Source organism: Corticium candelabrum, chromosome 18, assembly GCF_963422355.1.
Source record: "Corticium candelabrum chromosome 18, ooCorCand1.1, whole genome shotgun sequence".
NCBI lineage: Eukaryota > Metazoa > Porifera > Homoscleromorpha > Homosclerophorida > Plakinidae > Corticium > Corticium candelabrum.
This window is the reverse complement of record NC_085102.1, coordinates 4,829,266-4,851,357: the sequence shown is the minus strand read 5'-3', so window position 1 is coordinate 4,851,357 and position 22,092 is coordinate 4,829,266. Positions and strand designations below refer to the sequence as shown.

General features: G+C 43.4%; 5 protein-coding genes and 1 long non-coding RNA gene across 7 annotated transcripts; 4 read left to right on the top strand and 2 right to left on the bottom strand.

Moving 5' to 3' along the window:
• Positions 1-296: 296 nt before the first annotated feature.
• LOC134194078 (15-hydroxyprostaglandin dehydrogenase [NAD(+)]-like) lies at positions 297-1,396 on the top strand. The gene has a single exon (XM_062662980.1). The coding sequence runs from the start codon at positions 309-311 to the stop codon at positions 1,062-1,064; it is 756 nt and encodes a 251-aa protein (XP_062518964.1). The 5' UTR covers positions 297-308; the 3' UTR covers positions 1,065-1,396.
• Positions 1,397-1,699: 303 nt separating this feature from the next.
• LOC134194077 (uncharacterized) lies at positions 1,700-3,937 on the top strand. Its single transcript, XM_062662979.1, has 4 exons — positions 1,700-1,871; positions 1,936-3,084; positions 3,185-3,405; positions 3,519-3,937. Exons 1-4 carry the CDS (start codon positions 1,748-1,750, stop codon positions 3,729-3,731), a joined length of 1,707 nt encoding a protein of 568 aa, XP_062518963.1. The 5' UTR covers positions 1,700-1,747; the 3' UTR covers positions 3,732-3,937.
• A 4,417-nt stretch (positions 3,938-8,354) lies between these two features.
• On the top strand, positions 8,355-9,928 carry LOC134193733 (uncharacterized protein K02A2.6-like). The gene is made up of 3 exons (XM_062662567.1): positions 8,355-8,492; positions 8,668-9,323; positions 9,376-9,928. The coding sequence occupies exons 1-3, from the start codon at positions 8,355-8,357 to the stop codon at positions 9,926-9,928; spliced, it is 1,347 nt and encodes a 448-aa protein (XP_062518551.1).
• Positions 9,929-12,507: 2,579 nt separating this feature from the next.
• On the bottom strand, positions 12,508-17,072 carry LOC134193958 (Golgi SNAP receptor complex member 2-like). The gene is made up of 4 exons (XM_062662831.1): positions 16,974-17,072; positions 16,740-16,904; positions 12,705-12,783; positions 12,508-12,637 (listed from the first exon to the last, which is right to left on the bottom strand). Exons 1-4 carry the CDS (start codon positions 17,000-17,002, stop codon positions 12,542-12,544), a joined length of 369 nt encoding a protein of 122 aa, XP_062518815.1. The 5' UTR covers positions 17,003-17,072; the 3' UTR covers positions 12,508-12,541.
• Positions 17,073-17,385: 313 nt separating this feature from the next.
• LOC134194141 (putative cuticle collagen 79) lies at positions 17,386-18,932 on the bottom strand. Its single transcript, XM_062663048.1, has one exon. The coding sequence runs from the start codon at positions 18,861-18,863 to the stop codon at positions 17,619-17,621; it is 1,245 nt and encodes a 414-aa protein (XP_062519032.1). The 5' UTR covers positions 18,864-18,932; the 3' UTR covers positions 17,386-17,618.
• Positions 18,933-19,090: 158 nt separating this feature from the next.
• LOC134194144 (uncharacterized) lies at positions 19,091-22,031 on the top strand. Of its 2 annotated transcripts, none has more exons than XR_009972149.1 (4): positions 19,091-19,641; positions 19,936-20,279; positions 20,889-21,192; positions 21,526-22,031. It is a non-coding gene; the product is annotated as an uncharacterized LOC134194144 (long non-coding RNA). The 2 variants fall into 2 exon arrangements; XR_009972148.1 differs by having other exon boundaries at positions 19,092-19,653.
• Positions 22,032-22,092: the final 61 nt, after the last annotated feature.

Genomic DNA, 22,092 nt, shown 5'->3' with positions numbered 1-22,092 from the left:
AGAGTGTAAACTGGTGCATGAACAGCACAGGTGCTATACGTGCTTTGATGTGAATGTTGTCAACATGCATTATCAGTCTACTTCGTTGCTTTATTTAATTATGAATTTAATTTGCCAGCCATGGTTTGCACATGTACAAATACCATACAACAACCACCTCTGCTCGAATGACGACCCCTGGGCGGTCATTCAGACATATAGTGATGGCTAGAGTTTTTAAAAATAAGGGCCCGGGGCTACATTAGGGTTAATATTTATCTAAACCGGCGCGTCTGCGTGAACAGACTCCGAGGAAGTCCACACTCATAATGTCTGTCGTTGGTCGGGCCGCTCTTATTACCGGTGCTGCGTCCGGTCTTGGCCTCTCGTTCTCTCGTGCACTACTTGAGAAAGGCTATGGAGTGAGCATGATAGACGTGAACCGTTGGGAAGGCAACAAACAGGTGCGAATCCTTCAAGACACGTTTGGGCGGGAAACGGCAATATTCACTCAGTGTGACGTATCCGATGGCTCTCAACTGGCGTCCGCTTTCAAAAAGGCTTTCGACCACTTCGGTCGTCTAGACGTAGTGTGTAACAACGCTGGAGTGAGTTCACGAGCAGACTGGCACAAGACGATTGATATCAACTTGAATGCTGTGATCCATGGAACGTTCTTGGCGCTCGAGTATATGAGCACGCAACGTGGTGGTCACGGTGGTCTGGTTGTAAACACGGCTTCTTTTGGTGGCCTCGTTCCGATGTCGTTTGAACCAACTTACAGTGCTTCGAAACATGGAGTGATTGGATTCACTAGGAGTTTGTTTAGATTGGTCGACTCTGATGGTGTTCGAGTCAACTCTCTGTGTCCATCTTTTACCGATACTCCGATGGTTGTGGAGGGTAGAAAGAACCCGGATTTTGACAAAATGTTGGAAGTAACTGGCGTTCTTAGTATCGATGAGGTGACTCGGGGTCTGTTGCAGCTGATTAGGGATGAAGACAAGAGTGGGGAAGTGCTCACTGTGACGATGAAACATGGATTACGTTATGAGAGGTTTAGGTATGAGGCCGCAAAGCTCTGAAGTGACTCGTGCTGTTCGTTTGATGAAAAGGTAGGTTTGTAACTATGATTGACTTAGATGTTGTACTGTATGACTTACAGTTGTCTTGATTGTCCTTGGCAGCTTGATATCAGTTTTTATGAGATTCTAGATTTATTTGAATTTTGATGTAATTTGTTGATATTATAGCTGCATTGAGTTGGGCAGATGAGCTAATGTTTTACATGCATTTGCTACTAAAGACATCAGTCAGCTCGCTTGTATTTATTTACATCTATTTGCTAAAGACAAAGTGGTCGCTTGTTGACAGAGAATCTATGGCTCTGTATAGTCTCGCGTAGCCAGACCTTTGGCGCAAAACAGGAGCGGTCTGGCTACGCCAAGACAGGATTTTGTCCTCCCTGCGTCTGCAAGCGAGAATAGGTGGTACATACTAGAGGGGATCTCTTCCAGAAAGGATTTGGTCTTGATTAGTTTACCATAAGTTATTACTTTCGGCGTGTCGCATGTTTCCTTTACTAGCACCGATGCTAGTGTATTGATCTAATTAATGCATACACAACTGTACAGTGGTGCGCATCTTAACGAAGTGCGCATGCCTAGTATCGCAAATAGCGATCAAAGTCGGCACCCAAACAGATACCGTCATAGTGTACGTCAACACATTAGCGTGAAACAGACGTGGAAAGCACTGCCGACCGAGCATGACATCTACAACACTAATCCCACGCAAATTTCTCTTGATTTGCAGTCTGCTAGTCATACTAACAGCCAGTGGTCACCGGGTGAAAAGAATTGAGTTTCCGGTCGGATCGAGAACTACGAAAGGTTTTTTAATAATATTTTTGCGTCAGTCTGTGGTATTTAGACTATCATGGCCTGTGTGTTCTAGCCATGGTTCGAGGAGGACTCATGCACCACATCCTTCCTCGTTTCAGGAACGGTCGCACCGCCTTGCAAAAATTTGCGACCGTCAAGGCGGCAAGACTGACGGAAGTCGGTGACAAAATCGACAAGAAAGAACGACAGCTAGTTGAACGAAAGCAAAAAGTTACCGAAGTAACGAGACGAAGAGAAATACTGCAGAAGGAATGTAATACAACTGTCAAGAATCTGTGTACGCCGTGCGTCGCTAGTGCGTGCGCTAGAAGGGAGAGAGACATTTGTAGACGCCCAGTTAGAGGTGGCATTACCTTAGTTTTGAGGCGGTTCGTCAACCTTTGCTCATGCCCGCTCTACTTTCCACGTTGTTCTATTGAGCGTCATTGGTGTCGCTCAACAGACTTACCATTTCCCTCTATGAGAAACGTGCACGTTGATGACGATGCCTTTGACGCTGGCGATAGTTTTAGAGACTTTGATGTGGAAAATACGATAAACTTTATAGCAGAAAAGTTAGTCGACAGTTCAGGCCACTTGGCGGCTAGAGAACCGGATGTAGTGATCGACGGCATTGCGAAATCCCTATCAAACGATTGGTTGGACACGGTCGGTCGCGATGTCGAAAGAACAGAAGAAATGTTGTCGGACAACGTCCTCGATGCTATCGAAACGCTTGGAGACGAGAGTGACGACATTAATGGTGAAAACTTTGGTGAGAAACTGGAAGAGTTTGTTGTGGACGCGGTCGATGACTTTGGTGACCTCGACTATCCGGGGTACTCACTCGGAGATCTAACCGACGACATTGCAGTCAATGATGTCACCGACAGTATGGACGAGTACGAGTTTCTGGATGACGTCATTGTAGGCGGAGGTGACGTAGTTGGAGAGATAGATGGAAGAGATAGACTTCATGATTTTAGATATAATGTAAGAAGGAGGAGACCTGACGTCAGAGATTGGAGTAGGTACAAGAAGAGGAGCATTGCAGAGGAACAGGATCTAGAACGGCGTCAACGTTATGTTCATACAGACGTTTACAAGCACAGGATGAGCGTTCGAGAACCGTCTTGCCATGAACTGAAGAGAAATCCTACCGAGGCTTGCAAAGGATATCAGTACCATGATGTGTGCAAGAAACAGTGTGATCCGAAACAAGGTTGTGTGTGTGTGTGTGTGTGTGTGTGTGTGTGTGTGTGTGTGTGTGTGTGTGTGTGTGTGTGTGTGTGTGTGTGTGTCACATTGTATTTCCTGTTTAGTGTGTCAGAGTCTTGCATCGGTTGAAGAGACTCTTGACCTTCTACTTCAATCTTACGAATGGATTCACGAAGCGTATAAAAGGGCTAACGTTGCATACACTCTAACAAAAAAGCGTTATGAGAAACTGCTTGATGAGCGTAAGCGCGCCTTCTGTTGGGGAATAATGTTGAAAGAACACTACAAGTTCAAACAATCAAAGGGCTGGTATGACATCACGAAGGTTTGACTTTGTGTATTACACACACACACACACACACACACACACACACACACACACACACACACACACACACACACACACAACACACACAACAGCAAGTTTTACATTTCTAGGTAAATGCTTATTACGATCAGCTGACGAGGAAATACCTAAATGTGACTGTTGCCGTCGATATCGGTTCTGGCGACCATCGCTACAAAGGCAACATCGTATTCCTGGAAGGATTCAATCCAATCACCAACGTGGGTGTGAAGAAAATAGCAGCTGAAGCTGTTGCATGGTACAAGATGAAACTGACGCAGAATAGCGCCTGCAACAGTGGCTGACAACGTTCTGAAATCATTAGACTTTAGTTGTGAAAGTGTGCGTTTGCATTCGGTGGTTGAATTCAACGTTATTCTGATGTAAACTTCCAGTGATTTGTCCATAACAGTCTGAAGTCTGCACACAGTCTGTCTTTTGCGTTTGTAAGTGTGTGTAGTCGGTAACAGCATGTTTATGTTTATCAACGTTGCTTTACTTGATTGTTGCACTTTGCGTACATGCGTCTAAACACGGCCAGAATCCTATAACGCGCGCGTCCTTGTCCTCAGACTCTCACGCTAGACTTGTCAGGTGCCCGTATACAAATGTTCTTGTCGATATGTCGGGTAGCATGCGTTACAGTCAGGTATTCAAACAGCTTGTGACCTATCATGGCGGGAAAGCGGCAAAAATTAGTGACGACAGTGAACCGAAATTCCCAAGTTTTGTTGTTTACTTGATTGCTTTTTGATATAATGACGAAAGGCAGAGGAAGACGGTCACAAATGCTAAAGACAGTTAATTAACGAGCCGGGTTAGCAGTACGGGTTATAAAACTTGTAGAATGCCCGGATAAGTACAATTCCCGGATTATATATAGTATTTGTTATGTTGATTATTTATTATGTTGTGAGCAGGTAAATAGAAATCTGAGAATAAGTGTTAATTACAAACAAAACTACTAAAAGGTAAGTATACAATTAATAAATAACTAACTAATATTATTGATTATTTAAATTGTAATAAATATATAATCAATTAATCAAATTTTATTTTTATTATAAATATTTTTTTGGTTACTATGTATAACAGTTAATCCTTAAATTAATTAAATGTAACTACACGTGATCTAACATATAACAATTTATCTATTGCTACACCGGTAAATATTGTTGTTAACTGTAGACAGCAAACCACATTTCTGCTCACAAACTGTGTATGTTTATAACAAAATTTCCATCTAGCAGCACATCATACTGTATGCAGCAATCCTACACAACAAGCAGCTGTTACAACAATCATTCTTAGCAGACACTTGTCTAGTCAGAGAAGCATAGATACACACAAAAATGCAAAGATAAGTACATGTGATCTTACTTCGTTTAGGACTACAGAAGACAAGTAAAACTGCAGCAAAGCCTTTCTGGTAAGGAAATTTAGCGCCATAAACGTGCAGGCTGCAAACGCTATTCGGACGCTTACAATGCCAACAATGACATAACAACATAGGCCAAATACTGCGAACTGTATTGAACGGTATAACAATGCCAACACTGCATGAGATACTGACAACCTACTTTCAGTGACAACAGTTAACGAAAACGAGGGTAGGTAATTTCACAACTGTAGTACGCATTTTCATACGATGTCTAGTCAAGAGGATTAACAAGCAGCATTCTTCTTGGATGCTTGGAAACAAACAAATCAACTACTGCGTCGTAGTCTAACGGAATATCCCTAGTAGCTAACAAATAGCAAAACCAAGTCGTTGAGGCGACTGTTGCTCATTATGCTGCGTAATTCTGTTTCGATATACGCCAGAGCGGAATTGCTTCGTTCTACCATGGCGGTAGTAACTGGTGCCACCAGAAGAATAGTTATAATCCTGTGTATATATTAGAAGACGTGTTTCTGAAGGGGGCACGTGCCCCCAGTGCCCCCGTCTGGATCCGCCTCTGTCAATTGTCTCGATCACGATCGCAAAACGACGACTACCTATACCGGGCCTCTAGATACGTAATCTAAACTACTAGGAAGTTTGCATGTTTACTTCCATGACAGCTAGGGTTTCAACAAATACGTGTTGTCTAGCTAGGACTCGGCGTTTCAGTAGACGGTCTGAAAACTCCGTTGGACGTGTTTCTCACGAACGCGAGGTGCCTACGGAACTCTACGTTCTTGGCTCTTGCCCTCTCCATGACTGCTAGAAGAGCCGTGTCGTGTTCTTGCTCATCTTTTTCTGCAATAATCAAATCATCTGCGATGACGTGGACATTGTCGATATCCCCAAATGTATCGTCATTTCGTTGCTGCAATATCTCGCTGGTCGAAGACAGGCCAAACGGCATGCGTAGAAAACGCTTCCGCCCCCATGGGGTGCTAAAGGTACACAGGTAGCTCGATGGTTCTGACAACTTAACATGCCAGAACGCGTCTCTCATATCCATCACAGTAAATATCTTCTTGCCTGCCAGCCGTGCTTGCACATCTCCAGCTGTGGGGATTGCGTGATGCTCACGTTTGATTGCCTTATTAAGTGGTCTTGGATCTAGACACGGCCTTAATGAGCCATTCTTCTTTTCTGTGACAACTAGATTGTGTACCCATTCTGTCAGTCCCTCTACGTCTGCTATTACGCTTTGACTTAGCAATCGACGTAGGGCTCGTTCCAGTCTCTGGCTCTTTGCGTAGGGATACTTCCTGGCTGGCTGTATCACGGGTACTGCATCTTCCTTCAGTCGAATGAGGTAAGATCTTTCGTAGGATCCCGACCCCTCGAAAACATCGTGGTACCTGTCGATCAGACCCTCCTTGCTGCTTGAGTTAGGGGCTTCTGTCTGTCCGTGTGCTGGCTTAAGGCTGCCTATCTTCTTCACTGAGTTCATTTCCTGACACGCCTGACTGCCAAGAATAGCGATATCTTCGTCTGTTACGTAGAAAGAAAGACAGTTCGTAGCCTGGATTCGTCGTGACTCGACGGTACACTCTATCGTAGTGATTCCTCTAGGACGAATCTTGCCACCTCCTATACCCACTAACACTCTCTTTGTCGATGTCCGTGGTTTCTTAATTGCCCTTGAGCCGCCTGTCGTTCGCAGGATTCTCCGGTAACTTCGATAAGGCAGAACATTTGCTCTGGCTCCGGTATCTAACTTCAATTTCATTGTAGTCGGCCCTAGTGACAGCTTCTCCGTCCGGCCGTCGTTGACCGCGACTGTCCCAATGGATAAAACACCCATAAGCAAACTGTCATCCGAATCGTCAGTGTCAATTTGGGTATCAGCAGCTTCGCTCAAGCTGTTGACCGCTTTTGACCGCTTGTAGCCGGATTTGGCTCCCTGCTGGCAAACCTTTGACAATTGATTGCACTTATGACAATTAGCACAAGTCTTACCATATGCCGGACATTGTCGAGGCGCGTGATAGCCGCCACAGTACTCGCACGGTGCGGTCTTTTTCGCCTTCCATGCCTTTTCTGCTGCTTTGGCAGGTATTGGCCGGCAAGTACGTTGCGAACTTCTTGACATCGAGTCGATCTCTACTCGCGTGGCGTCTCTAGTCATCATTTTGGCTTGGTAAGTGCTTGTCTCTGCGGCCCTGCAGATGTCCAATGCAGACTGCAACGTCAGATTTGCTTCTCTTAAAAGTCGTTCCTTGACTCGACCGTCTCTGACTCCAAATACAATCTTGTCGCGAGTAAGCTCATCCTTCTGGTCACCAAAACCGCATGTGGCCGCCTTTGTGCGAAGCTCGGTGAGCCACCGATCTATTGTCTCGTCTTCGTGCTGATCTCGGCTTCAGAACTGGTGTCGCTCGAATACCTCGTTCTTGCGCGGATTGCAGTAATCGTCGAATTTGTTCGAGACATCTCCGACCGCCGGTCCTTCGTCGCCTGCTGTGAAGACGAACGCATCATAGATTTCCTGCGCTTCGGTTCCTGCCACGTTAAGTAGGATTGCGACTTGTGTTGCTTTAAGCTTTCTTCGAGAGTTCGGCCGCTTGGAAGTATATCTCAAATTGCTTCCTCCATTTTCTCCACTCGTGTGCGAGATCGGCTGCTCCGAAGGAAATAGCTTGAGGCGCGCGTAGTTTCTCCATCCCAGTCCTGACACCATGTGATGTTACCAGTACTATATTATACGTTCAGCTTACGCTCACTAGACTCTGCTACTGAAGACTACTAATCAACAACTGTTCTAGTCACATATACAAGCCTAATTGTATTATTTAATTAACCAGACACGCCCGTGTCTGTTACAAGGATTGTGAGACATATGGTGTCAAGTTGTGATTTATTGACTAAAGCAAACTGGGACCCCAAGTTATCACGCAAGTATCGACTGTGGCAATACAACCTCAGAAGGAAACCCTTCTTAGATTAGCTCATAGATCATGTCTCGCTGACTTTTGAGTGCGTTAGGAGCACTTGGTATGGTTAAACCTAAAGTAGTTACTTCGAGAGAGTAAGACTTTGTGTACATACGGGGAATCGTCTGAACAACTCGTTGCCGATTCTCTGCTTCTGTGGCTGTCTAGACCGTAGGTTTCCTGCAGGAAGATACCAGGCCTTGTATCTTTCTTTCAACAAGTTTTAGTATTTGGCCTTCATTTGAAGGAAGATAAATGTTCATTCTTTCAGTCATCGGTACAATATCTTGGTCATGTCATCGACAAGGATGGTATTCGGCCTTCGGAAGAAAAGATAAAAGCCATTCAAGACATGCCGATTCCTACAAATCAAACTGAATTACGTTCATTTCTAGGAATGGTTACCTGTTTTTCTCAATTTTTTCCCTAGGCTATCTGATCATACAGTTCCACTCAATTATCTGTTGAGAAAAGATGTGCCGTGGGTTTGGTCCAGTGAAGTTGCAGGCTCTTTTAACGCAATTCGGAAGTAGCTTACCTCACTACCAGTTCTAGCAATGTACAATCAGGATCAACCGTTGTTCCTAGCATGCGATGCTAGTGAAAAAGGACTAGGAGCTTGTGTATCTCAGCATAACGCTGAGGGACAAGAGCAAGTAATCGAGTATGCTTCCAAGTCTCTAACGAAAGCTGAAGTAAACTATTCTCAGATAGAGAAGGAAGCTTTGTCAATTATTTATGAAATTCAAAATTTCGACATTATCTTCTGGGACGTCATTTTACCTTAAGAACAGATCATAGACCACTGGTCACAATTTTTGACGCTACTAGGATATCAGTTCCTACTAGAACCAGTAGTCGTTTGACTAGGTGGGCTCTCCAGCTATCGCAGTACAAGTACAATATCGAAGTTCATCCAGTCATGGAAACGCTGATGCCTTGTCACGTCTTCCTAGAGGACATGATAAAACTTTCGATCAAATTAGACAACAAGACGAAGAAGCTGAGCAGTTTGTGGCCAGCCTAGAGACCCAAAATGTTAACAATGGACTCCTTGTTTACAAGCAGCTTCAGAAATACGCTAGGAAAGATGCCGTCTTACAAGAAATCATTATTCAGGAAGGATGGCCAGCAAAATTATCGAATGCAAGCGTCAAACCGTATTCTTCTTGCAAACATCAACGTTCAGTTATTGATGGATGCCTTTTGAAGCATGGAGATGAAACAACGCGCGTTGTCGTATCATCCGACATTAGGCAATTGCTTCTGCTACAGTTGCATAGCGCTAATGTGGGCTCCGCCCGCATGAGGAAACTGGCTCGCCGATATATCTGGTGGCCAGGTATCGACCGTGATATTGATAAAATGGTATGCAATTGCGATGCGTGTGCCTTACACAGAAATAGTCTTCCAACTGTTCCTCTTCATCCGTGGCCGTTCAAGAATTTTATGTGGCTCATAATTGTCGATGCCCATTCAAAATGGCCAGAGGTTTTTAAATTTCAAGTTGGATCAAGCGGAACAAAGCAAGTAATATCGTCATTAAAACACCTAATTGCGAGTTTTGGAATTCCAAAGCAAATCGTTTGTGGCGAAAGAGTTTAAAGATTTCTGTAATCAGCAAGGAATCTTTCACAGTTTAACACCTCCTTACCACCCTAAAAGTAATGGACAAGCAAAAAGATTCATTCAGTCGTTTAAGAGAGTAGTCCAAAAAGGATTAGAAACACTAGGAGCGAATCTGCAAGACGTTGTTACTGACTTTCTCATGGTATACAGGAGTACAGAACATGACACTACTGGGGAGTCTCCATCCAAACTTCTATTAGGTAGGGAAATTCAATGTTCTCTCAATATGCTAGTGCCAGAATTACCTGCCCATCAAGATCAGACTAAGCAGTTACTGAAACGCAAAGTTCAAGAGTGTCAAGAAAGACAAAAGAAAAGACATGATCGTACGTCTCATGAAAGGAAACCCTTTCAATTAGAAGAAGCTGTTTTTGTTAGTCAGCCAGAAAGTAAAGGAAAAGGTTTTTGGAAACCAGCAACAATTCTCAAAGTTCTAGGACAAAGATACTACATGGTCAGGTTTCTCACAGGCACTACTAGAACAGTACACATGAACCATTAGTCGAGCAGAACCTTGTCTCCGAAAACATGTCATTCCTCTCCAGCTGCTAACGCGATTGCGACCGATTCTGATTCTGATTCGGATGATGATTCCATCGAGGCAGAGAGGTTACCTAGACGTAGCCAGAAAAGAACTAAAGGACAACCACCTGAACGTTTAGGGGAGTGGGTATAATAGAGCTTTACAAATAAGACTGTTTGAGTAGTTTAATTTGTTTGTGGGGGTGTTGTGGAGTTGGGTATTATACGGGACATGTGGTTTTGCCGGTAGTTGATTGACTGAGCTGTTTGAGTTAACAGATTATTGAGTTGTCACATATACCATCTATAAATATTTTTATTTTTTATAATTAGTGTCTGGTGGTTGCAGTAGGTTTGCACCATACTGTTGTTCTATAGAGGCATATGTATGTATATATGTATGTCCATCTGTCTGTCTCCATACATATATTTTCCATTTAAATCAAACGTTTACATCATGAGCAACCTAACACTAACATAACAAGACCATTACTGTCCTGAAGCATACAAACTACACTGAGCACAATACATTTCGACGTTCTAATCTCGATATGCTAATGAGTTTGTCTAAGACCACTTTTGCATTGCAACGTTGTAGTGTCACTGAAATGATTGATCACCACTTGTTCTTGAAGTCGGTCTCATTTCGTTTTCCTTCATCTCTTGCACTCTTTGCCAGCTTGTTCACCCCAATGGCCAAAATGTTGGAAAACAAGAGGAATGACCAATGGGCAGGACCTTCTGGCAGCAGCTCAGAATTATACTTTGCCTCTTTCTTCTCCTCCTGTTTCATTGCTGCTACTCCTTCTTCTCTGGAGGCTGCCTTCGCTGAGTCCAAACACCATGGATGAGCCAACAACACATCTAATTCAATGTCTGCACCTAAATCTGGGTCATAAACAAGGATGTCCGACCTTTGTCACTGTTGACATACCGGTATTGTGGCTCTAGTTTGTGTGGCAAGTTGAGTTGAGAAAGGCAGTTAGACCATGCTGACACAATTGAGTTGTGAGTGTGCACTGGACCACCCCCAGTCTTACAAGTGATTAGATGGTATCCTTGGATGTCCGGTTCCTTGCCACAATCACAACTGCTCGATGTCTGTCTGTAAATATGTATGTCCGTCTGTGTGTCTGTCCATGTGTCTGTCTGTCTGTCTGTCTGTCTGTTAATACAGCTGCTGTAAATATCATCTCAATGCACTAAGAATTAACATTCCAACAGCTGTCTGTCACACATGATCAAACAGTCAGACTTAGCTATTGGTGTCTCCTGCAAGATGAGATTTCATTGGCATCTAATCCACATATCATGTGACTGGCAAAAAATCAAATCTCACAGATCCACAAGTCACAAGAAAACCATACAAATCAAGTGTGTGTGTGTGTGTGTGTGTGTGTGTGTGTGTGCTCGCGCACGCGTCGCTCACATAATTTCCTTACTAACACACATTTGCTTCTCTCGACTCAGGAGTATAAATAAGTACCTAGTCATTGACTGGGGTCCTAAGCGGCCATCGGCTGTGACGTAACATCAGCCACTGAGGTCCTGGTGAGACTTCGGGTGCTCACACCACAGTTGGCTTTACAAGTTGGTGCTCTTGCGAGTGCCTGGCCTGGCTCCAGAAGTTTGCTAGTGCAGGCCCAGACTTCCATGAGTAGTGCACAGAGCCCAGCTTAACAGCTGGGGCGTAACCTCTGAGAGGCAGCTCCTGACATTTAGGATTTTTTAGAAATGTGACTCAATGGGACCAGGAGCTTCAACATACTACCAATACTGATCTTCAACAAAGATGGGGCGATGTAAGTCTGATGTCTGACGTCCTTCGTTGTCGCCGCCTTCAGTGGTTAGGACATGTTGCCCGAATGCCTGCAATCAGATTACCAAAGAAACTATTATTTGGGTGGCTGTCACATTCTAGACCGGCTAGGATGGAAAGACGGATCCAGGCTGACTTCAAGTTGTTAAAACTAGAGAATTGGTATCACCTGGCATAGTAACGTCCAAAATGGTGAGCTTCATGTCAGGATGAAGTTACACGTACCTCTACTGAACGATCCTTTTCATGTGCTGTGTGTTGCCGCTCCTTTCGCAGTCATTCAGGTATGAAACGGCACAAGTGGATTGTGGAATGCCAACTGCCTCTGTGTGAACACCAGGCGCAGTGCAATGTACCAAGTGCCATCAGTGGCTGAGAAGTAGAGGTGGACTGGCAGCACATAAATGTTTAAATGTGTCTTCTTCTTCTTTGACTGTGTCATCATCATCGACTCTATTATCGATCCGATCATCATCACTTGCCTCCACTGATTGTACCTCGAGTCGGATACCAGAGCCTGATAGGACAAGCTGTTGCTGCCATTGTAGTCAATGTGGACGGTGCTTCAAATCCAAGCCAGGATTCCAAAGGCATAACTGTCATCGTGGCAAACGCTGTTCAGAAAAGACAGCAGTCAACTTCCCCTGTCTTGCACATGTGGAAGACGTTTGCGGTGACTCAAGGACATACAGAGACATAAGCGCAGATAGTAACTACCTCGTCTTTCAGCTCCCCATATATGGGGGCGACGTGGCCAGACACTGGCAGCTGTAGTCAAGTCATGTGTGTGTGTGTGTGTGTGTGTACATCCATACATTTTGCTGTAAATCTCCTTGACAACAATTCATTCCTATCGTGCTCTTCCTTTTCCTATCACAACATCACGATGCATCCAACACGACATTTCAATTACTCCTTATTGTGTACATCTCCATACCTTGAGCCGCTGTTTCTGTTGGAACGTCCTAAGAGTACTATGTAGATGCTGATAATCATATGACAATTGTTCAACTCGTCTGTACAAAAAACAAATTCAATTAGCCACTAATAATCAATCAAATTGTGCAACAAATTTTTTAAAGTTTTGGACAAAGTATACATACATGGCATAGAGTACTATTATTAGTTTGTAAAGTTGTTTGTCAGTCTGTAAGCTTGTTTGTCCATCTGTCTGTACATATACATGATGATATGCTTCATGTATCCGTCTGTCTGTCTGTGTGTGTCCAATCTTGCTATGACTCTAAAGTCCTGTCCACACTACACCAAAATGGATCTTACTGATCACAATCCAATCGGGATAGCAAGCGTCCACACTGCACTTTGAAAACGCTACTTCTGCCTCATTTTCGGTATCATGTGACTGATGACCTATACGTACGTGTGGGTTCTTTGCTTGTGGAAAGTGTTAATAGACGTAAGTGAAGAGGGTTAGATGTTCCGACTACACGCGTAGCATACATTGAGGTAACGCCAACCATTTCTAATTGGATTCAACCAATCGAGATCAAAACCACCTCTTAATGTAGACTGGATTTATCGAGATTGGATCGCGATCCAGTTGCCAGTGTGGACAGGGCTTTAGTCTTCTAAGAACTGGCTAATAACTATTTTAATTAAAGCAAGCTTTGCTTTCTACGCTTGACAATGTCACTTTACATAACAGACCTGTAGCCTGGCTTCAGAAGTGGCCGGTGTGTAATACACCAAAATGGACCAATGACATCACATACATGTTACTTTTTAGCCTTTCGAAATATATATATTTACTAGCTGATTAGCCCATTCTTCGTCCGGGCAACTTATGTTAATTAACACAAATTCCCACGTATATATAATTGGGGCATCATACAATTCGCTTATTGGGTGGAGAAAACACAAAATACCGGATAATATGTAGCCCTGTATAAGTGACCAAGTATTCGCTTGCAGCTGCTTTGACAGTCCCGATCTAGAAGGAGCTTTTGTGATCCGTCGACGGGCTTATGTTCTGTGCTTCACGCCATCCAGCAGCTTTGTCGTCTCTTTCCTTCTGTAATGTCAACTTTTACGAACTAGAGACGAACAACAACGCATAGATGCGGGGACCTGCGAACGACACCATGCAGTTGCTATTTCAAAGTGAGAAAGGCTGCGTGCTAATATAAAGGTGGAGCGAAAAATTACAGCGGTTTGCAAGCTCATGAGGAACAAACATTTTGTGACGTTACAACCTACAGACAAACGCCAGCACAAAGCAAAGTACAAGAAACCAGTCACCGCCACACAAGGGCACTAGTTGCTCTTCAAAGTAGAAAAGGTCGCGTGCTTTAGGAGTGAAAAGGAGCAGATAGCGGTTTGCGACCACTTGTATATACCATACGGAACAAACAATCATACAGCTGCCTCCATGAAGCACTTTTCTTTAGATATATAGACACTATAATTAAAACATATTATATAGAAATGATGAGAAATGTAGGGATTGCATGAAAACAATAGAGAGAATTTGACATAAGTGCGCATACAAAATTTAGAGGTGCGTTATGCGTACTATACATATATACAGACTTGGACAAAATTATAGGGACACCTGGCATTTTTGTGTCTAGTCTAACTTTGGCACTGAATTTTTCTCTAGCAAAACCAAATGTTTTTCGAATTTCTTTTCATGGATTGCGCCATTGTTAGTATGTAACATAGCTTGAGTTCAAGACTGCAGCTGTACTTACTACCTACTGCGCATCTAGTTTGCTTTGAAGAAGGAAGACGGCCATTCCTACTTTTCTTGTCTTTGTACACGTTCATCGCTCTTGGATGCTCATTCTTGGTATACAATCTAAGAATGCTCTGTAGTAGAGAGTGAAAGCAATTTTGTGGGTCCTCTTATCAACATTATGAAAAAAAGGCGAATCATCTGTTTTTGCGCATTGATTTCGCGCATGTCATCACAATTTGAATTGTTTTGCCATTTTAATCAATAAACAAACTTCAACCTATTCAAAAATCATGCGACACTAATTAATTACAAAAAATCCTGCTAAGACAAAAACTAAAAAAGTTATAGCAACAAAAGAGCATTGACATGCCACTTCCGGTACACGTTTTACGTAGCAAAATCTCAAACTGCTACCGCCAAAATAGCAGCTGCACTAAAACCGCTGCCCTTAAGAAGGCCAAACTTAGGCGATAAGTTAGCCTGAACGTTCAGCTGCACGCAGTTGCAGAGTCTTGTTCCGTGCGATATTTCACGAGTTGCAGCGATGCCTCGAGGCAAACAGTCGTGTCCAAAAACGCGAGGGAAAATTGAAGCCCTTCACTCAGTTGGCCATTCTGTGCGTCAGATCGCAGCTTTTGTCCGCCGCTCCAGGAATTCGATTCATCAGTGCCTGCAACGGCTTTCCCATGGCAGCAGCGATTATGAAAAACGACCTGGACGTGGGAAGGCAACGACAATCCGGGAAGATCATCGACTGGAGAATGGCACTGTAGAACCGCAGAGCACCATCATGACTGCTCTCGTATCAGCTGGCTGATGAAACCGGCAAGCAGGTGTCAAGTAGAACAGTCCGTCGTCGTCTCAGTGAGACAGGAGTCAACGCTCGGAGGCCTAGAAAAAACCCACTGCTAACAGAAAACCATCAGCGTTTGCGACTGGGATGGCAACCACTCACACACAATGGACTTTGGATGACTGGAAATCTGTTCTTTTTACAGATGAGTCAATAGTCAGCATAGGAAACAATGGTGCTCTGTACGTTTGGCATCGCAAAGGTGAGGAATTTCTCCCTGAATGTTGTGATCGTACGGTCCAGCACGCGGCTAGTGTGATGGTGTGGGGATCGATGTGTTGGCATGGTGTGGGGTCTCTGGTAAAACTGGAAGGTCGTTTGGACAGCACGGTGTACCAACAGGTACTGGAGGAGCACATGCTTACAGACGCAGCGGCACTGATAGGAGACGACTTTGTCTTCCAGCAAGACAACGCGCCAATCCACACGTCTCGGTCAACAAGACAATGGCTACGCCAGCATGATGTCACACTGTTGGACTGGCCGCCAAAATCGCCTGATGCGAATCCAATCGAGAACTTGTGGCATGAACTCAAAACTGCTGCCAACCGTCGCAAACCGAGAACTGCAGCGGAGCTCTGGAATGCTCTACAAGAGGCGTGGCAGCAGATTCCAGCCGCGCGTGTCCGGAACTTGGCAGAAAGTGTTCCACGACGTTTGGACGCAATCAGGAGGGCGAGAGGCGGGAATACTCGGTACCGAGGAACTGGTGAAGGGCTTCAATTTTCCTTCGCGTTATTAAAACCAGTTTTTTAAAAGCCACTAAACAAAATCAGAGAGAGTCTAACTTACGACGCTTATGCAGTCATGACGTTATACACTTTTAGGTCTCGTTTTCTTCAATGCGAAACGTAAAGAAAACAATTTAGTGTCTACAGTATTCTCAAGAAACCTAACAATCAACGCAGTAACTATTAAGTTCTTAACAATATTGATAGTTGGTAAATTGTGACCTAATTATTGTGTTACTACATACCCACAGCAGGGTGTCCCTATAATCTTGTCCAAGTCTGTATATACACTGGATCAAAAGCGGACCTTCACAGCTGAGCAGGCGGTTCGTCGGAACCCCCAAACCCCCACGTCTTCGGGCCTGCATAATATATATCCACTAAACCATTTGTCTGTCTGTCATATATATAAAGCTAATACATGTGAAACTAAAGTAACAGTGTCACAACTACAGCAAAAGATTACACAAATACATAACAAGTAGAACTACAAATAGACTCTACAGCTAAGTACTGTCTGTCTGTCTGTATGTATGTATGTATGTACGTCCATTTGCTTGTCTATCCGTCTGTCTGTTTGCTTGTCTGTCTGTCCGTCCGTCTGTCTGTCCGTCTGTCTGTCCGTCCGTCTGTCTGTCCATCTGTCTATCTACCCATCTACCATCCCTCCTCTTATTCCACAAATCTCACAGTTTGGCGCTCTGCTTCCTGGAAGGTGGTTCTTTAGCGACCATCTGCTCCAACCTCTGAATATCAGAGAACAACTCCTCTAATTTACCCTCAATTTCCTGCTCAAGTTGAGGCGAATACGAGTGCCCTAGAGATGATATGTGACTCTGAACTTCCATCAACAATCTGCAAACACAAACAAAAATCTGAGGTCGCAAGAATAAAACGAAATACGAAATTAGTTTTGTTGTTTACTTGTTCGCTTTTTGATATAATGATTCCATTGACGAAAGGCAGAGGAAGACGCTCACAAAGGCTAGAATATCAACGAGCCACGTTCGTAAAATTAGTACATTGCCCGGATAATTGCAATTCCCGTGCCCGGATAATTGCAATTCCCGGATTTTATGTAGCATTTTGAACATGTAAATAAAAATTTGAGGATAAGTTATAAGTTAGAAAACAAAACAATTAAAAGTATACAATAAATAAATAAATGGTATTATTAATTATTTAAATTACAATAAATATATAATTAATTAATTAATCAAATTTATTTTATTATAAATATTTTGTTGGTTACTATGTATAACAGTTAATCCTTAAATTAATTAAATGTAACTACACGTGATCTAACATATAACAATTTATCTATTGCTACACCGGTAAATATTGTTGTTAACTGTAGACAGCAAACCACATTTCTGCTCACAAACTGTGTATGTTTATAACAAAATTTCCATCTAGCAGCACATCATACTGTATGCAGCAATCCTACACAACAAGCAGCTGTTACAACAATCATTCTTAACAGACACTTGTCTAGTCAGAGAAGCATAGATACACACAAAAATGTAAAGATAAGTACATGTGATGGTTTTGATAAAGGAAACTTGTTCTTCACTGTCCTCGAGCACAGTAAGCTAGTTTGCAACCTGAAGTGTTAGGTAAGTTGTATATGTAATACTGTCCACAGTTGATCACTTCAACACTAGTCTGACTCCAACAACAAATACCGCTGTAACTAAAGCAAACTGTTCTTGAAATTTTTTGACCAATTACATTTGGGTGAGATCCATTTAACCATCCTGATGCATAAGTTCCACAGTAGTTTGGAGATGTGCAATTCTCTGGCATAGCTCCACCTATTGTAGGACTGAATGAATGCCAGCCTGGTGTGAAACCATGTTGATTGTTTGAATCACCTGTCTTATCACAGTGAAGAGTTGTCTTAGAATAATGCTCAGATGTTTGTCTCCAAGTTTCATTTAAAAGACGATGATTCCATGGTAAACATTGACTGGGTAGATTAGACAATTGATGTAAATCCTGTTCATCCCCTTTGTTTCCTTTCATTCCTTTTTCTCCTTGTAACCCAATCTCCCCCTTTCCGCCCTTCTCTCCTTTAGAACCAAGATATCCTTGTTCACCTTTGTCTCCTTCTTCTCCTTTTTCTCCTCGAGGACCCAAAATTCCTTGCAGTCCACCGACTCCCCTCTCTCCTTTCTCTCCACTCACTCCCACGTCTCCTTTCCTACCTGCTATTCCATGTGGACCCTGTTCACCTGCTGATCCCTTACTGCCAGGTTCACCATTCCTTCCTGCTTCGCCGTTCCTTCCAGCTGGTCCTGGCAATCCTGTACGACCGTCTCTACCTGGTGGACCATCTTTTCCTGACAAACCTGGCAATCCAATTGGACCGTCCCTTCCCGGCAATCCATCTCTACCTGGCAAACCTGGCAATCCGTCTCTTCCTGGTTGACCTGGTATACAAATTGCTGATTCTGGTTTGCACATCTGTTTGATGAATGACCCAAATACGTGTGCAATGTTGATTGTAACTTGTGACGACTGACTGGGAGATTCTTCCGACCTCTTCCCTCTTTCTCCTCCATACTCAGACAACGTCTCATAAACCTGCTTCATTTCCTCTTTTTCTACTTGAAGTTCCTGCAAGTCCAACTGCAACTTCTCTACGCTTTTCTCAAATCTTTTCTCCTGAACACTGAGCTTCCACAACAGAAAACCGCTAAACACAAAATTGCCCACAACTAACGATAGAAACAACGCAATCGTCCATCTGCCGCTTGGGCCACAATTTCCTTGCAAAACTTTACAACTCTCGTCCACTTCGCTGCTGCTCATTGCATGCGCTATCGTCGTCGTTCTCTTACTAGACTCGTAGGTACCCAGTCCTCTCTTCGCGCGCACGTTACTGAGTGTGCAAACAAAGAAACAAAGCGATGCAGTGCGCATGTCCGATCGTGACGCACCAGTAATATTAGTTGAAGGTTGAAGAAAAATGCAAACATTTTACTATAGATAAAAAATAATTAGGACGATGTAGCCTGCTAGAAAAGAAACTTGTAGAAGTTCAAGAAAACTGTACACATGACGTACTCAAAATATCCGGGGTACAACTTAAACATGTCCCGTATGCAAGTTTGTGTGCATGTTTTTGTACTCTATTCTGTGTTCTTGTCGCTATGTCGGGTAGCATGAGTTGGTGCGACTCCAGTATCCCCAACTTGGTTTGCACATGGTCTTGTAGCTACTATGACTTCTCGTACTACACAGCAACTTCTGTAAACTGTTCCGATTCATTGTAGGACAGATGGACTGACAAACGGACAGACAGACTGACGAATGGACAGGCAATCAGACAGAAGGACAGACGGACAGACAGGCAGACAGATGGATGAATAGAGGCAACAGTTGGTGTATGTCAGTTGTTATGATGTGTTTTGTGTTATTAGATGTTAGTGGTGCTGCTCATATGATTGGGGACATTGTGACGGGTGTGAAGCCTGCATTGGCTGAAGGGAGGCCAATGGAACCGATGGCTGACGACAGAGATGGTGCAGGAAGATATCAGTTTTTGTCTGAGGTGCTTCTTTGGAGGGCACAATCGACTCCAGATCACGTACTCTTTATGGTACTGAATGAAATGTGTGTGTGTGTGTGTGTGTGTGTGTGTGTGTGTGTGTGTGTGTGTGTGTGTGTGTGTGTGTGTGTACGTGTGTTTGTGTCTGTGTACCTGTGTCATTGTGTGTACGCACGCACGTGTGTGTGTGTCTGTTGGTCTGTCTGTTTGTCTCTCTGTCTATCTGTCTGTCTGTTGGTGTGTGTGTGTGTGTGTGTGTGTGTGTGTGCGTGCGTGCGTGTGTGTGTGTGCATATATGAGTGTAGATATTTCAATGTCTTTCCTCTTGTCTAGGTGTTGAGTTTGTTGTTGCTTTCTATGGCTGCCTTCTTGTCGGTCTCGTTCCCGTTCCCGTGCGACCTCTATCTCCATTGAACATCGCAATGACATTACCAACAGTCAAAATGATCGTTGAAGTCAGCAAGTCAGTTGCCATTCTAACAATTCAACGTATCACCAAACTGTTAAGGACAGAAGAGGCTACCAGCACACTCGATGTGAAGTCTCTCCCATCTATTCTTGAGACGGACGATCCACAGAAGAGGAAGCTTGACAAGTTTTATCGTGCACCAACACCAGAGATGATTGCATACTTGGATTTTAGTGTTTCAACCACCGGTGTGCTCTCAGGAGTCAAAGTACTTACTGTGTAGTTTACTGTTGGTCTGTTTGACTGTTTCTTTTTTGTTGGTCACTCGTTTTGGTCAGTGAGTTTGTTACAACTCGCGTAGCACATCAGAGCAAAGCTGTGATGTTTTCGGAGGTGTTTGTTTGTGTGTCTGTGTATGTGTCTGTCCATCTGAGTGTGACTTTGTCTTTCTGTGTGTCTGTTTACATGTGTGTCCATCTGAGTGTGAATCTGTCTCTGTGTGTTTGTCTGTCTGTGTGTCTGTCTATTTGTATGTCCATTTGAGTGTGTTTCTGTCCATCTGTGTGTTTGTCAGTGTCTGTCCATGTTAGTGTGTTGGTCTGTGTGTGAGTCTGTCTGTCTGTGTGTGTCTGTTAGTGTGTCTGTCCATCGGTGTATGATTCTGTTTGTCTGTCTATCCATTTGAGTGTGAGTATGTCTGTCTGTGTTTTTTGTCTGTGTGTTTGTATGTCTGTGTGTCTGTCTGTGTCTGTCGATTTGAGTGAGTCTGTCGGTCTGAGTGTGAGTCTGTCTCCGTGTGTTTTGTCTGTTTGTGAGTGTGTGAGTTTGGATTGTGCCGAACTGAATGTAGTTTGTAAATGACTCTTCATCTATCCAGATGTCTCATCCAGCTTGTGACCTATCACGGCGACTCAGACGAGGAGGACGCGAACTCGAAGACAAAAATCAGTGACGACAGCAAACCGGAAAATTCTGAAGTTGCATCGGCCAACACGAGTCCGATTCTCTCGTCCGGTTGTCTCATGCAGTTCCAACGCAGTTCGAGCATGTCAACGTCATTGCTGAGGAATGTGCTCGTAAGGACCCGGATACAGGTGGCTCCCGTTGTGTCATTGGTCTCTTACGTGCAGGAGGGCGATGACTCAGACAGTGAGAGTGAAGGTGAAATGGCGGGAAAAGTGGTGAGTTGATTTCAAAGTAAATATGCAAATTTAATTAAATATTTAATTGCAATATTATTAATAAAATAAATTAGTAAATTAATATATTAGTTGTTAGTCTAGTTGCCTATTTTATATTAATTTAATTTATATTAAGTTTTAAAATTAAATTTATTTATTTGTGATAGCCAGACTAGATAATACACTTGAAAACTACAAATGATGGGCAGGACAGACAGACAGACAGACAGGAAACTGACAAATCAATGCCACAGACAGACAACGAGACATACAAGTCAAACTTTCTCAAACTCTGCATTTCACATTGTGTGACACCAACATGTTTTTCTGTAGTCCAACGACCATCCCACAAGTCACATTCTCTATCCACTTCAAGATGACATCAAAGGTACATCCCCGTTCAGTAGCGACTCTCCCCTCCCCCAGGGGCACCAACCACCAACCACCTGACAAAATTCCACCGTCCACCTCGCGTCAACCTACCACCGGCTCCTTCCAGACAATGCAAACCCGAGTTACAATCCAAGATAACTAATTTATTGAAAAAGCAAAGACAGAGAAACATACAACTGAACGAGAGCGTACAGAAACGGAAAGACTTCCACAATCCAAGTTTTTATGAAAAACTCGTCAGTCAGGCTGTCGAGGTCGTTTGTCTGTCTGTAAGTTTGTTTGTCCGTCTGTCTGAACATATGCCTGATGATCACTACGTGGATGGTGTGCAAACATCTCTATATTCTATACAATATAGATTGGCTTTTGTGGTCTGTTGAACAGCCTTAGTTTGGACTGTATAGAAAAATTGTATCCAAGTTAATTAAGATCCTCTTACATTAGATCTGCAAGACAATCTCTCAAATGTTTTTCACAATCTGGTGCAACAAACATTCCACTGTTTGA